The 13,998-nt window shown below is 41.5% G+C and overlaps 1 protein-coding gene across 34 annotated transcripts in view; it reads right to left on the reverse strand.

Annotated features, from left to right (window-relative positions):
• Positions 1–13,998, reverse strand: part of LOC134640385 (ankyrin-3-like) — a 117,372-nt gene that overhangs the window by 26,018 nt on the left and 77,356 nt on the right. For 17 of the 34 annotated variants that reach the window (XM_063492149.1, XM_063492155.1, XM_063492177.1 and 14 more), the window contains 9 exons: positions 10,175–10,298; positions 6,488–6,590; positions 5,636–5,686; positions 4,987–5,096; positions 4,097–4,129; positions 2,996–3,220; positions 2,706–2,860; positions 856–1,067; positions 455–662 (listed from right to left, as the gene is read on the reverse strand). In XM_063492149.1, coding sequence (XP_063348219.1) covers positions 455–662; positions 856–1,067; positions 2,706–2,860; positions 2,996–3,220; positions 4,097–4,129; positions 4,987–5,096; positions 5,636–5,686; positions 6,488–6,590; positions 10,175–10,298 — 1,221 coding nt within the window. Of the gene's footprint in view, positions 1–454; positions 663–855; positions 1,068–2,705; positions 2,861–2,995; positions 3,221–4,096; positions 4,130–4,986; positions 5,097–5,635; positions 5,687–6,487; positions 6,591–8,865; positions 8,878–10,174; positions 10,299–10,787; positions 11,059–11,981; positions 13,679–13,998 lie in introns of those variants that run through there. The other 17 variants (XM_063492173.1, XM_063492170.1, XM_063492172.1 and 14 more) reach the window with 8 other exon arrangements.

Genomic DNA, 13,998 nt, shown 5'->3' on the forward strand with positions numbered 1-13,998 from the left:
TGAGTGCTGTGAGTGAGTGCTTGACATTTTTTAGGCCTGCCAAGTGCCTTTTCTCTACTTAAATGATTCATATTTAGGGCAGTGTTAAGTGGCTTAACAAACACAAAAAAGTTTCCTCAGAAAATGCCAAGGTAAAAGGACTGGACTGAAAATTAATTAAAATATAGCCAATTTCCAAAAAAAAAAAACCCTTCAAAATTGAGAATTGTTGCTCAAGACACTTTAAAAAAAGCCTGTTTTTTGGAAGCAAAACAGAATTAATGATGGGTGGCTCAAGACTTTTGCACAGTGCTATATAATAGTAAAAACATTTTAAAACAAATATAAGTAATGTAATGACTGTCAAGATATCTTTTAAGGATACTTGGAAATAAATGTTAATTCTGCAAAAGCTGTTTGCATAGAGGTACCACAAGAGTATTGTCATGCTCTACTAATCCACAGGTCGACTTACCTGTGATGCTGCAGAGGAGACGCAGGCAGGGTGCTGATTCGCCTCGATGGCCGATGGGATGGCCTTCTGCCGATCTAGGTGGGACAGGGATCGTCATAGTGATCGGCTTGTGGAATTTTCTTCTCCTCGGCTCTACAGTGACAATGGGGCTGAAGGTGGCTCTGTTGCCAAGGACTGCCCTCACCATGTCATCTGGCACAGGCTGGGCCTAAACAGAAGGCCAGGAAGATGTACAGAAAAAATATTTGGCCATTAAACTCAGATTACTGCCAAATCAGGCAATTTTAAAATATTCTAACAAATTAAGGGATCTAAGCAGTTAAAAGGAATGGTAAGAAACAAATCAGTGCACAGTAATCATACAGACCAAACTTAAGTGGGCATTAGGAGTCCTACTGTACCTGCAGGCCAACACGGATCTTCTTGGTGAGAGCTCCTGGGGGGAATGAGGCCTGGACCATGGGAACAGTACTGCTAGAAAGTACTCCTCCATCAGGACCCATATGATTAGATTCCTGCTTAATCCGTGACACCACAGCAAAATACTGTGGAAAATCTCCAGTGACGATGCGGCAAATACGCTTCTTCTCCAACTCGGCAGGACTATCCATCTCTGTGAGATGAGAAGAAGAATTTCACACACACGCATACACATAGAGCAGGGCGATATGACCAAAAATATTTATCACAATATACATTTGAAAATTTGTGATAACGATATAACTGACGATATAATTGACACTAGACAAAATACTTTACAACTCCACAACTTTATTAGTGCAAAAAAAAACCCCATCAATGTATTTTCACTTAAACAAGCAGCTGTGTGCATTAAAGTTGTATAAAAATTTAACAGTGCAAATGCAAATTCCTTGCTGACAGTTTAACCAAAAGGCATTTCCAGTGGAAATTGGCCGACATATCCTCAGCATAACCATGTATAATATCCACAAAACTTAAAAAGAGGTTATACACACACACAATACGGTAATATTATGTTGAAGCACAGTACGTATCACTCCGCGAGGCTCCTGCCTACGATAGCCGTAATGCTCCGACAATCCATCAAGCTGTGCGGGTTCGTAGCTTAGCAAAGTCGTACTAAAACATTTGACAGATTTTCGAGCGCCGTGTACCACATAAAATCGTTTCAAGGTCAGTAAACACAACCAGAATTCATACATAAGGCACACGGGATTATAAGGGGCACTGTCGATTTTCAGAAAAATCAAAGGATTGATTTTAAGTGCCGTATTTTCCAATAAACATGGTAATAACGATGGCCCGCTAGCATGCTCTACCAAAAATAGTGCTTTGTTGTGTATCTGACGGATGAAAGCTAAACCAGTTCCACACCACTGAAGTTGCAGCATTTTTACAAACCAATTCTGGTTCATCCGTTTCATTCAATGATCTGCTTTCGCCCTTCTTATTCTCCGTCGCCGTCATGCTTTTTCCGCCATGTGCGTATGAAAACAAAGGCACTGCACATGCGCGTTTTACCCATATTCTATCGCGATATTTCATTTTCTTATCGTTGCCCAACATTATACCGGTATTACCGTGAACGGTATGATATGGCCCAGCCCTACATACACATATATTTATATATGTGTTTGTGTATGTGTACTTATGCACTCATAAACAGATATTTGCAACAGATATGCAGTATATCTGTTTGTGTAATTTCCATTTGTAGTTTGAGTTGATCAATGGTATTTCTGCAGGCTTTGTCAGCTTGCAGGTAATCAGCCCATAAAAAAGCAAAAACAGGACTGGGCTGAAATGCACCAAATTGTCTAATGATCATTAGATTTTTATGAGCTCTTTCAATTAATCTCCATTTGCAAACAAAGACAGGAAGGCAGAAAGTTTTATGCTGTAGTAATCAGATGATAGCTGTTCACTGTACATGGAACTCAATGCATCCAAAAGCAATTTGCTTTTCTAATAAATATCTATCCATCTTCTGCTCATCCAATTCTGGGTTCTGTCATAGGTCGAGAGGCAGGGAAGACCCAGGACAGGCTAACACAGACAGACAGAAAGCCATTCACACTCACATTCATGCCTACATCCAATTTAGAATCACCAATTAACCTAACCCCACTAACTGCATCTCTTGAGACTCCAGGAGGAAGCCTGAGTACCCAGAGAGAACCCATGCAGAACATGGGAACAACAAACTCCACACAAAATTACCAAAGATGGTTGATAAAATGTGGACCACACTAAATAACCTTCCTGTTACCTTCATCCATTCCAGAAAGCAGCTCTGTGAGGTCTTCTGGTCTAGTGTCAGACTGGTGCTCCTTCCACGTGTCACCATTATCACTCCTCAACACGATCAACTCCCTCTCTTTCCCCCGCATTGAACCAAAATGAGGGATCTCCACAATCACAGGACTTTGAGGAAACAGAGCATAATAATCTTCGTTAAATGGGTGCACAATCTAAAACCACTTTCTGATTTGTAAGTAGATATTAAAAAAACAAAACAATTGATTTGCCTCCTAGCCTACTACAAAAGAAAAAACTTACCCAAGGAACTGAGCCCCAGCAGGTCCGACCTCCACCAGTCGGCTGACCAGCCCCTCACCCTCTACCATGGGTGGAGGATAGGCCAGTTTGTGTCTTTTAGCCAGGCGACAAGTAATACGTGTGGGTGCCGTGCATTTCCTGGGAGGGATGATGATGCGCATGCCATTGTGGCGGCTGCCCCTCATGGAACCACCACGGGCATCCACCATGAAACTGACCAAGAACCTGCCAGATGAAGAAGAACATTTCAGAGTAGGAAACAAAACAGCGACAAAAGAGAAAGATAGACTAAAGCTACGGACACAAGTGGGGAGGACGATTCCCATGCTGTGATCACCGTACACCAAAATAAAGTGAAGGAAAAGACAGAAAGTAACAAAAACAGAGAAAGAGGAAGAGACAGGACGATAGAGAGGAGAAAAACGATGCTTTGAGTTCTGAAACTTGGCTGTTCTCACCTTCACCTGCCTCAGTTTAGGGAATTAAACACTGTGTGAAACTAAACTGGATGCTAATGAAGTTGTAGAAAGTTTAGTTTCCAGGACTGAGGCTGTAAGTGAGCATGTGCCAAAGATTCAGCCCCTGTAAAGCAGCATTAAGTGGTCAAATATTAAACACCAGCACTAATGTTTCAACTTGGGTCGATACGATCGGTATTCTTCAAATCAAGAGCACGTTGTGGCGTCCCACGAATACACCAAATTACACAAATAAGAAGACGGAGTAAGTTTTGGGTAGGCATACAAACCTGCCTGTGCGGCTTTAATTTAAAGCCACACATTGAATTTTCTCCACATAAGTGTTGCTTGCTAAGCATGTTGCAAACAGTAGAATCCCTGTATATTTTGGCAGAAGACTGAGTTGTTATTTTTTATGTGTAATGAGAGAGTAAGGAATAGCACAATAAAGAAGGAGTCCCAAACATGTCGACTACAAACTTCTAAGATCTAAGCAGTGCAAATGAAACACCAGACCACACAGATGACAAAGGCACAGACGGGAGAGGGAAGAGACAGTGACGAGATGAGAGGGAGACAGAGGTGGAGGAGCGAGTGACATCACTGCGCCATCATGGGTGAGAGCAGCAAACTCAGTCATCACCTGGAGTCATACTGAGGGAGCGGGGAGGAGAAGCTGCAAAATAAACACATGGGAGACAATGCAGGAGGCAAACCCCCAGAACCTAGTTTTAGTAGCAGTTCCATAATCACTGGTGGGATCTCTAATGACTACTCGAGATGAAAGAAGACTAAAAAGGTGAAAAAACAAGGAATCTAGTAAAAATAAGGACAAAAAAATGAGGACAAAATGACAATGAACACAGTAATATTTAAATAAACAGGCAGACTTACAAGGTAAAATAATGTGTCATAAATAGAAAGAAAGAACCAAAACTTAAAATGATAGATCCCACTATTTAAATTCTCAGTAACACCAAAGATATTTTCAGTTATGTAAGTTCTGTGCAAAGACAGCACGCTCCATTCTGAGCAGATCTTAACACTTTATGATGTCATATATTCAAAGTATGTAAAAGACGCATCGGTTTATCTAAGTGAAACACATGAGCCACTGTACCATGAGCTCACAAAGTATGCGGTTTGTTTCCCTAATGATAAAAATAGAATGATGGCAGTGAACGTGGGGGAACTCATCGGCCATGTCTCTGGTTTTATGGTATGACGCGAGAGTTTTAGAGGGTGAAGTGTGTCTTGTTGCTTTAATGTAATGTGTACAGTAGCAGCACTGCAGAAATCCCACAGCCCTGCACCTTGTCTGCATCAGTGCTGCAGAGTTTGCTGAATATTGACTCTTTGGGGGAGAGCAAAAGACAGTAAAACATTTGCGTGCAGTAAGCATATAAAATGTGTGATTTCTGCAAATAGTTATATGAATGCACATGCAGTATGTGTGTCGTTTCACATGTACTGTAAGTGTATGCATGCTGGGAAACATCTTCCCAGGCTGGATGAGAGTGCAGCTGTTCTTACCCAGAGTGAATTGGGCTAGACACAGTGTTGTGGCTGTGATCCATAGTGTCAGGAGTCCAGCTGTAGCGTCTCATACACTCCGAACTGTAATCTCTGGTCACAGCAAGGTGCTGGTTGAGGAAGATCCAAAGACATGGTGAAGAGCACAGAAAGTAAAGAATGGGTTAAGAAGAAAAAGGATGACAAAGAAAACTGACAGCAGATTTGCAAAACTGACTAATGGATCCAGACAAAAGGAACAAGGTGCAAGATGACAAAAAGTGAACAAATTATCATTCACTGCAATGATAGATATGGGCTGATTACATTTACAGCTTCTATTTCACCAATGTTTTCCATCACTGCCCATGGTCTTACAACAGCCAGGACAAAAAAGGCACTTGAGGCGCATAAATAAAAGATGATACTATATAATTATGATGACTGAGAAACCTGAAACTAAAGATCAGCTTTAATAAAAGAAGAAGGATGTGAACACTGAATCTTGGAACTCTCGTACACTGAAAGGAGCATGGGAATGACTTATGGCAAAGACCCAAAACAAACAAATATACAGAAAAGCAAAACCTGAGAGAAATGGAAGCTGAACCACTGCGAATGAAAAATAACAAAACCGACGAATGAGTCAGACATCCAACGACATTTATACCTTATTGAGTGGGTCAACCAAGTAGGAAATGTCTTTACAGACACTCTGAAGCTTAGGGAAGAAGAAAAACAGTTCAGCAGTCGCATTATAGGTACTAGATGGCCCACACAAATTAATTTATGGTACCATGCTTCACTGCAGGATTTGTGCTCCACTGAGGAAAACGATTTTAGCCCCTTGAATACCTTGATTTTGATTTTATCATCTACATTCAATAGGTGACTGTAACTGAAACTTCACTCATCAAAAGGCAGATAATTCAAAGCAAACATAATCTCATATACATAATATTTACAGGTTAATACAGCACCAATTTACCAGGAAGCTCTCTGACATAAAAAAGAGTAAAGTAGTGTTGTTAAATAGTCAAATGATTTCCAAAACATCTGCTTTTATAATTCAAGACAACTACAAAATATCGTTAAGTTTTGTTTGGGATCTTGGGTGATGCTGAAACAAATATTAACAACAATTTCAGGAAAAGAGTTACAGGTTCTTTTATTGCTACAGACCAACATAAACAACGTAATGACAGATGAGCGCTGCAGAGCACTGCAGTTTTCCCTCAGGAAGCTGGGGGTGGGGGGCTCAAAGCTCTTGGGTTTGAATAAAGCTTTCATCAAGGTGCTATATGCTCACTCTCAGCACTTTGGCAAAAGCAGGCATGGCATTAACACTTCCTCTGTTATGACCCTTGTGCAAGATGAATGAAGCTCCCCTGATTCTGCCTTTAATCTATCCGCTTTGTGTTTTAATCAGGCAAGACAACAATTACAACAAAAACCATAGAAGAAAATGTGGATAGAAGGTGACAGAAGGCTAGGAAATAGTGTCAAAAGAAATGAAACTTACCGTGTCTTTTGTAGGAGCCAGAATCTCTTCAATCATCATACTGTCTCGTGCAAAGGAGCTCCGGTTGAGCGTGTTAGACCTATCCGAACTGAAGGAGCGGAGGCTACATGTTACCATGCAACCCAGTGCCGCGGGCAACAACAAGTGACGGGCAGGGGGACACGGCATAAAACAAAAAGCAAGGAATCCATTACTACATGTAACCTCCAGGGGTTTCACTTACTGGACAGAGAGTCCAAAAGTAATATGGGGAAAATAGAGAAGCAGAAGAGTCTGCATTTGAACAGGGATAAGATATTGCAGCACGTTATTCAGAGATGGAAATGAGAGTGAGGTCAGTTTTTTGCATTAAGAGATAGAGGGAAAGAGGAAGAGGAGAAGTAGGCGGCCTGAAAGGAAAAAAGACAGCTCTGTCTATACGTCTGTCATGAACACTAGTGTAACTATGTCTGCCTGAATGATGACGTATGACAGAATAGCAGACTGTACTTATATGCACCTGGCTGGCAGATAAGAGCTTAAAGTGTTCAATTCTGTGCAGACGTCGTCAATGACAGGAAAAGGAACAAGATTCACTCAAAGATATTTCAACTGTTAAATCCGACTCAAGCTCAAAAGCTCACCTTCCTTTATTCTAAGATTAGCTGACCTAGACCTGTTTCAAAGGAGCAAAATACAAGAAGGGAAGCAGGTCTTTTCTATCTATCTTGCTGCAGTCTGCTTTATGGCTGTGTGTGGTGATGTGTGCCTATTTTTGCTGCCTCTTCGGCTCAGTGCAGTGCCGCAGATTCATTTCGGGCTTCTTTCTTGTGCTCCTTTTACAGCGATTTGATCATTGCAGAAGATGTGAAATATTCATTTGATGTACAGTGACTAAACGCTTACCTAAAATATATATTTTTGTGTGTGTGCGAAGAAGCACTTAAATATCCTACGTGAAAGGTGCGTTGTTGTTGTTGTTTTGTTTGTGTAGGATACGCAGCTTCAACTGTGAACAAAGCTGAAAACTCTGCCTTCGTTTCTCAGAGGGTATACTGTATGTGTGTATTGATGCGCCGTGCGTGAGTGCAAAAGGGGGAGAGTGGGTGAGTGAGGGGGAGAAAATGCAGAGCTCAGCGTGTTTGAGTGGGCACGCTATTCAGCACAGAGAGAAGCCCTTTATTCAGCAGAGCCTGCCTACCCCGGCATCGAAGTTACCAAGCAACTCTGTACGGGCTGAATGGACTCGCTGGCATGGCAGCGCCGCACTATCCCCCAGTCTACTCTGTTCTCACCCCGACCATGTTTGTTTTTTACAGCTTCCTCCTCTTTCTCATTCTGCCCACCCTACTCCCCCTAAAAACATCAGCGCTTCTTCTTTTCCTTCTGTGTTTTCATTCTTGCTCATTCCCTTTTATGTCCTCCCTGTAGTCAGCTTTTCATTTCTGCGTGTCATCCTTCTCCATAATGATCTCCTTCTCTCTCTGCTTTCTCATTTCCTGAGTCACGATGCTTTAACAATACTGTGAAGTTTATCAGTTCATCCACTCAACTAAAGACTTTTTCAACTTTGCCTCTATCCCACTGCTTTCCTCTAATCAATCAGACCCTGCTCTAACACCTCCTTTCCTCTTTCCACTCCATTCATTTTTACGGGTGGTCACTCATAAAATCTACTTCAAATTTTCAATCTAGCATGTCAAAGTATGAACCAGTTAAGCACTGTGTCGAAGGGATTTTTGTGGACTCAGAGAGGCAACTGTAGGCAACTGCGTCATAGTATATCCATGTGAGTGCTGCTGTGTTCGAATGCAAAGTTTCCATCTCTGCAAACCAGAATTGAACAGCAGGAATCATGCCGAATACTTGTGGGACACCTCCAATTATGTCACCAGATTATTAATCCAATGATGTGTCCGATCCCTGGAAGTTACACTCAGAGACACTCCAAAAAAATATAAGGTGCCACATAAGAAGAAGCCACATCAAAACATTAGATTACTCCACACAACTCAAACTGAAAGACGGCTCCACAAAACAGCTGCTTATATTTTCTTATGTCCAGCACAACTGTCTCTTTTGCACACCTACATCAAAACAATAGACACAGATTTCACTAAGAGGTATGAGTTAAAAAGTGGAGGGATGATGATGATGATGATGATGATCTAAAAATACAACACGTAACAGCAACAATGGGTCAAATACGCTACCACGAACAGAGAAACAGCAACACTGGATGACACCAATGTCCAATGAATGACTGGTGGTTTGAGTTAGAGGTCTTATGGGTGTTGGATTGGGGTTAAAAAGTAGTTCAAAGGGTCACAGGGAAGAGACACCATTCACAGATCTTTTACCTACTACTACTGGTACCACAACTACTACTCTTTTCTTACCTGATTCTAGGGCTAGAATGAGAGACAGGATGCAAGAAAACAAGAAAAAAAGAACAAAATAGCAGAGTGAAAAGCAAAGCATTTTGAAGACGTTCAAGCGTGATGTGACATTGATGCTGTGCTTTTGGTGGCACGCTACGACAAGGTCGAGCAAATTTTTCCCGTTTTACATTAGAAGGTGTTTGCGTGAATCCAGCCCACTCAAAAAGCAGACCATGCAATGTCAATGTCATAAATGAAAAGGTAAGGGAAAGAAAAGAACTTGCTCAGCATCACACATTCACTGATCAATACATTATTTTATACATTTCCGCACTCCTGCAAAAACAGTCCGCTTAACAAAGTGTATATGCAATGTATGTATATGTATATGCAGATTTTAGTATATGTATCTGTAGTTTGCAGAGGAAGAACGTTCTATGGAAACTATGGAAGGACTTAATCATTTGTAAGGAGAAGTCAGTGTAATAATAATGTAATAAAACTCTGAAATAGAAAGGGGTGCACAGCTTTTAAGCTTGCATGTGCTCCTCACTGTATCATTGTACAAAATAGTTCTTTCAAACTAACATTTTGCGTAATTCAACGTATTATCTCTCTGTCAAAACTTTTTCCAGGATCAGCCCATCAAAACAAAGTCGCTCACGTGGAATCACTCCAGTGTTTCCCTTGTTTGCCTTGCCCTGCTGATGTTAGCAGCTTCCTGTCACAGTCAGCGTGTCGTTGTTTTTATCAATCCAGCCATCACAGTGCCATCTGCCATCTGTCAGTGCGGTTACAATACACACTGTGGGGCTGCACAACACACCACCGGAGTGTTTTCATTGGCGCCTGCCATTTTTCCACGACATCCTTTGTCCACTATGTGAAAGTGTAGCTACACCGACACGCAGCTGTTCGCCCAGAGCATCAAAGGTATCAAAGCTTGCTAGCTCTTTGTACATTTTTTTTTTTTTTGCCCGAGTTTCAAACAGGGTCACGCAAAACGCTGAATCATTTAGTTAGGTTGAATCATTAGATGGCAACTTCCCAGCTGCGCTTTCTGGTGACTTCCATTATGCTGTGTTATTGTGTGTGAGCCTATATGTGTTTATGTTGCATATGTATGCATGTGTGTGTGCTCAGTGGAGGGGGTTGTGCATTATACTAACTATTCAAGAGCAACAAGAACAATATATGTCATATCAACTATGGCATTATAAATCTGTGGATTTAGGGTGACCACTGCAAATATCGCAAAGATGATGTCACACTGTGAAGTACATCAATAGTTTTAATGTGCATATATATAAAAATGGCAGGTGCCTACCTGGCTGAGCGGGCTCCTATGCTGAAACCCATGTACCCCTCATGAGGGAGAGAGTCATCCCCCAACTCTTTGAGGTCCTGAGGCCGCAGGTATTTGTCTGTATCCCCAGTCATTGCATCCTCACCTAGTGAAGGGACGAAATCAGAAAACCCTCCTGTTAACTTCAAAAGCTAATCAGGGCAAGAGAGACGATGCGGCACCCAGCAAAGAAAAACAAGCCGACACCAGCCTCTCTTTTATTTGATTAGACTACTTAGAGAGGGCCTTGGCTAATTATCAGCACCCCTCTGCCGTTAAATCAACCCAGACTACCTCACTGCAACTACAAAGCCCACTGCAACTTTTCTTTCTTTCAGTCTATTCTTTTCATTTGTGGCACACCAACAACATGAAGCTGGAACACTCAGCAGCGCCTATGCTGGACTTTAGAGGTGAGACTGTAATATTAAAAGAGAAAGAGGCAGCAGCAAAGACACTTTGCGGTATATCTAGAGCTCTCCTGTAAAATCAAACGCAGCTCGTTTCAGAAGACTCAAAGCAGAAGGTTTTATAGCTACCAAAGCCTCAGCACAATAAGCAAAGAATAAGGAGAAAGTGCAGAACCGCACCGCACCTCGATCGGCGGATCGGTGGACGATGACACGCCGGTCAATGAAGCCGCCGGGGCGGCTACAGTGTTTCCCCTTCTCCCTCATGTCCGGCTCTGTCCTGCCTGCAACACTCTGCTCCTTCACCGCAGCCCCTCCCCCTACCTTCAATACTGCCGCACTCCGATCACACACCACCACCAGTGTCAAGCAAGAGGACAAGGGATGGCAGCGTTTCCGGTGTCAGATTTCAAAATAAAACCAGTGGTGGAAGGGTTATAAATGAAATTAATTATCTTTAGTCAAAACTAAAGACAAAGAAAAAAATTAAACCTGTTTACTCCCTATGTTTACACTTCATAAATTACAATTATAATGTTCATCAGCAACTCTTACAAAGAATACTACGAACATGTTCTCTCAAGTTAAGCAAGGAAATTGATAAAAGATGCAAGATTTTCGAAGACATTCTCAATATTTTAATTATACTAAAGAAATATTTTTAACTAATAAATAATCTCTGTGTATTTAGTATAATTTTGAAGTCTTGTGCACCTTAATTTTAAAACACTGGGACAGAGAAATATCCATTATAATATCGCTTCCTGTCTGTTTCCAAAGCTCAATAAAAATGAAAGCGAAATATGCATATCTTATGGTTTGGATGTAGCATATGAAGTATTATTGAACGCATAACGATATCTTTTATTGTTGTGGGAGAGCGGATAATCCAACTTCCTGCGTTTCACAGATATTTCTGTCTGACTTCACAGACCTGGAAAGGGATCGGCTGCTCGCTGTTAGAATAAAGTGTGGCAGTCCCATTCAAGCTCAGTTATTCCACCACTTACACCCCTACACTGACACACACACACACACAAACACCCTCCTGTTCTAGCCTATATTTTAAAGCATATTCTGAATCCCCCCGCCCAAAAAACAAACAAAAAAACAAAGCCTGTCTTTTCCGTCTCTCTAAGAAGAAGAAAAAACAAAAACTGTCCACAAATATAAAAAGGATGTTGATTATAGTTCACACAATAAAAACTACGTAAAATCAGTAAAAACGGAAAAAATAATAACCACATGTTATAGTGACAATTTCACATTGGCGCTCGAGTAACTCTCACTTTCTTACTTTCTGTCTCTCGATCAATCCTCTGTGGCTTAGTAATTGCACCGGCTATTGAAACTTCTTTTAAACCCCCCGAGCGACTTACCTTTGTCCAGCGCAGCCATATCGATTACAGCTCTGTTCGTGTTTCGGCGGTAATTTCTGTTTCTCTAAAACGCCACAAAACGCCCACGGTGTAAAAACTGCATCCGAAGAAAGTTTAAGACTATCAAGAAGTCCATTCAATGCTTCTGGTGCTGGTGGAAAAAGCTGCCCTCTCGTCACCTCAAACACTTAACTCCACTCCAACCAACTTGCGTGTTTCTTGCCCGTGCGCACATCCCTGCTGCTTTCGTTGCGGAAATAATTTAGATTAGAACCTCTCCAAGTTTTGCGTCTCCTTGTTGCACAAAAAGGACACGAGGCAACATAGAAACAGCCTAAGTCTAAGCCACCTGACATCGGTGGCCACACCGGGGTTAAATCTCTTGCAGGCGGCTCAAAAAAAAGCTCATCTCATTGGATTTAAAGCGAGAGAGAGACAGTGCGTCTCTGGCTCAGCAGCATCCACAACAAACTCCAGTTGAAGAGTGTCAACAGGGGCCGCGGTGGAAGTGTTTACCGCTCTGTGGAGAGCACAGTCAGCTGACAGGTCGTTTGAGCAAATGCCTGGGAACGTCAGCATTTGAAAACTTTCACTGAGGTTTTATTCTTCCTCTGTGATGGAAGTCCTAGAGGGAGTTTGGCTGTGTGTCAAAGTGGGAGTGGGGCTAAAATAATGACGAAATAACCACATAATTTTGCAATTTTTAATCTCTTGAGCAACATTTCTCTGTCTATCTCTTCTGTCTCTGTGTTGCACACAGTGACTACAACTTGCACAAGAGTAAGAGAATGCAAGCAAAGCAGCAACGGTTAACTGCAGTAATGAAACTATTTCAGGCCAATGCCATAGGAATTATAGAAATCTATACTATGACGCTAACAAAGAAAATTAAAGATTTAAGTTATTCTCTATAGATTAGTGGCTGTAGTCATGTATAGAAGTCATAAGGCAGGTCACAATAACACACAAGAAAACATACACACACACACACAACAGCAACCACGGGGAACTGTTAGAGTCACTCCAACCTGCAGCTTAATAGGATTGGCTTCCCTCATGAAGGATTAAAACAAGTTGAAGAAACTCTTCACTTACTCCTGCTACTTCTTTAATACACACCCACATAGAGCAAAACAACAGCATCCTATAGAAAATGAAGGAGTGCAGACCTGAATACAACTGCTGTCTGAAGCCAGTCTGGTGGTGCTATTGGGCAAAGTGATTATCAAGGCCACAGAAGTACAACACTGATGAAATACATGCATGGTATAAACCGTTTATGTGGGGGACATTAAGTCATGGGCACTATATTTCCTATGTGAAGATCTTCAGAACAAACTCATCTCCTAAAACCTGATATGTGTGTATACTTGTTGAGTCTAGCTGTATCACCTCACACAGAAACTCCACACCCCTTGACCAACATCCCCCGAGCAACAGCCGGTGAACAAACTCATCAATTTTGCAAGAATCTTGACTGTGTAGTTCCAAAACAAAGGACAGAGGACTGAGTGGACGGTCCTCTGTACCATAAACTTTGCAGTCCTGAAGCAGCTACTCTGCTGCTAACTATGAAACTTGAATTTTACATACATTGAAAAATGATTTGACACGATGTATGCCGGCCTCTTCATATTCCAACTCTGAATTTTGATGTGTGTCACATTGATTGTGCTTTCATTTTTTTCACAGCTACACAATTTTGTGTCAAATAAAATGGCTACAGCTGGACTTTATTGTTTGTCTGCATGATTAAAGACTAAGGAAAGATAATAAATACAATAAAATACTATATATGCACAACCGATGGAGCCTTAACAACATAATAACTAAAGAATAACCACAGCATTTAGTTTGAGTGGACAGTGTGTATTCTGGTCAGTGAGTAAGTTCATTTGAAAACGTTCCCATTACCATGAACAGCAAAGCAGAACAGCAGTACAGCAAAGGCGACACTGTTAGTTCTAGGCAAGGCAGCTCTGTTGTATTAAAGGAAAAGAAGCAAAAAATAGAAGAG

This window comes from Pelmatolapia mariae, linkage group LG13, assembly GCF_036321145.2.
Source record: "Pelmatolapia mariae isolate MD_Pm_ZW linkage group LG13, Pm_UMD_F_2, whole genome shotgun sequence".
Classification (NCBI taxonomy): Eukaryota; Metazoa; Chordata; class Actinopteri; order Cichliformes; family Cichlidae; genus Pelmatolapia; species Pelmatolapia mariae.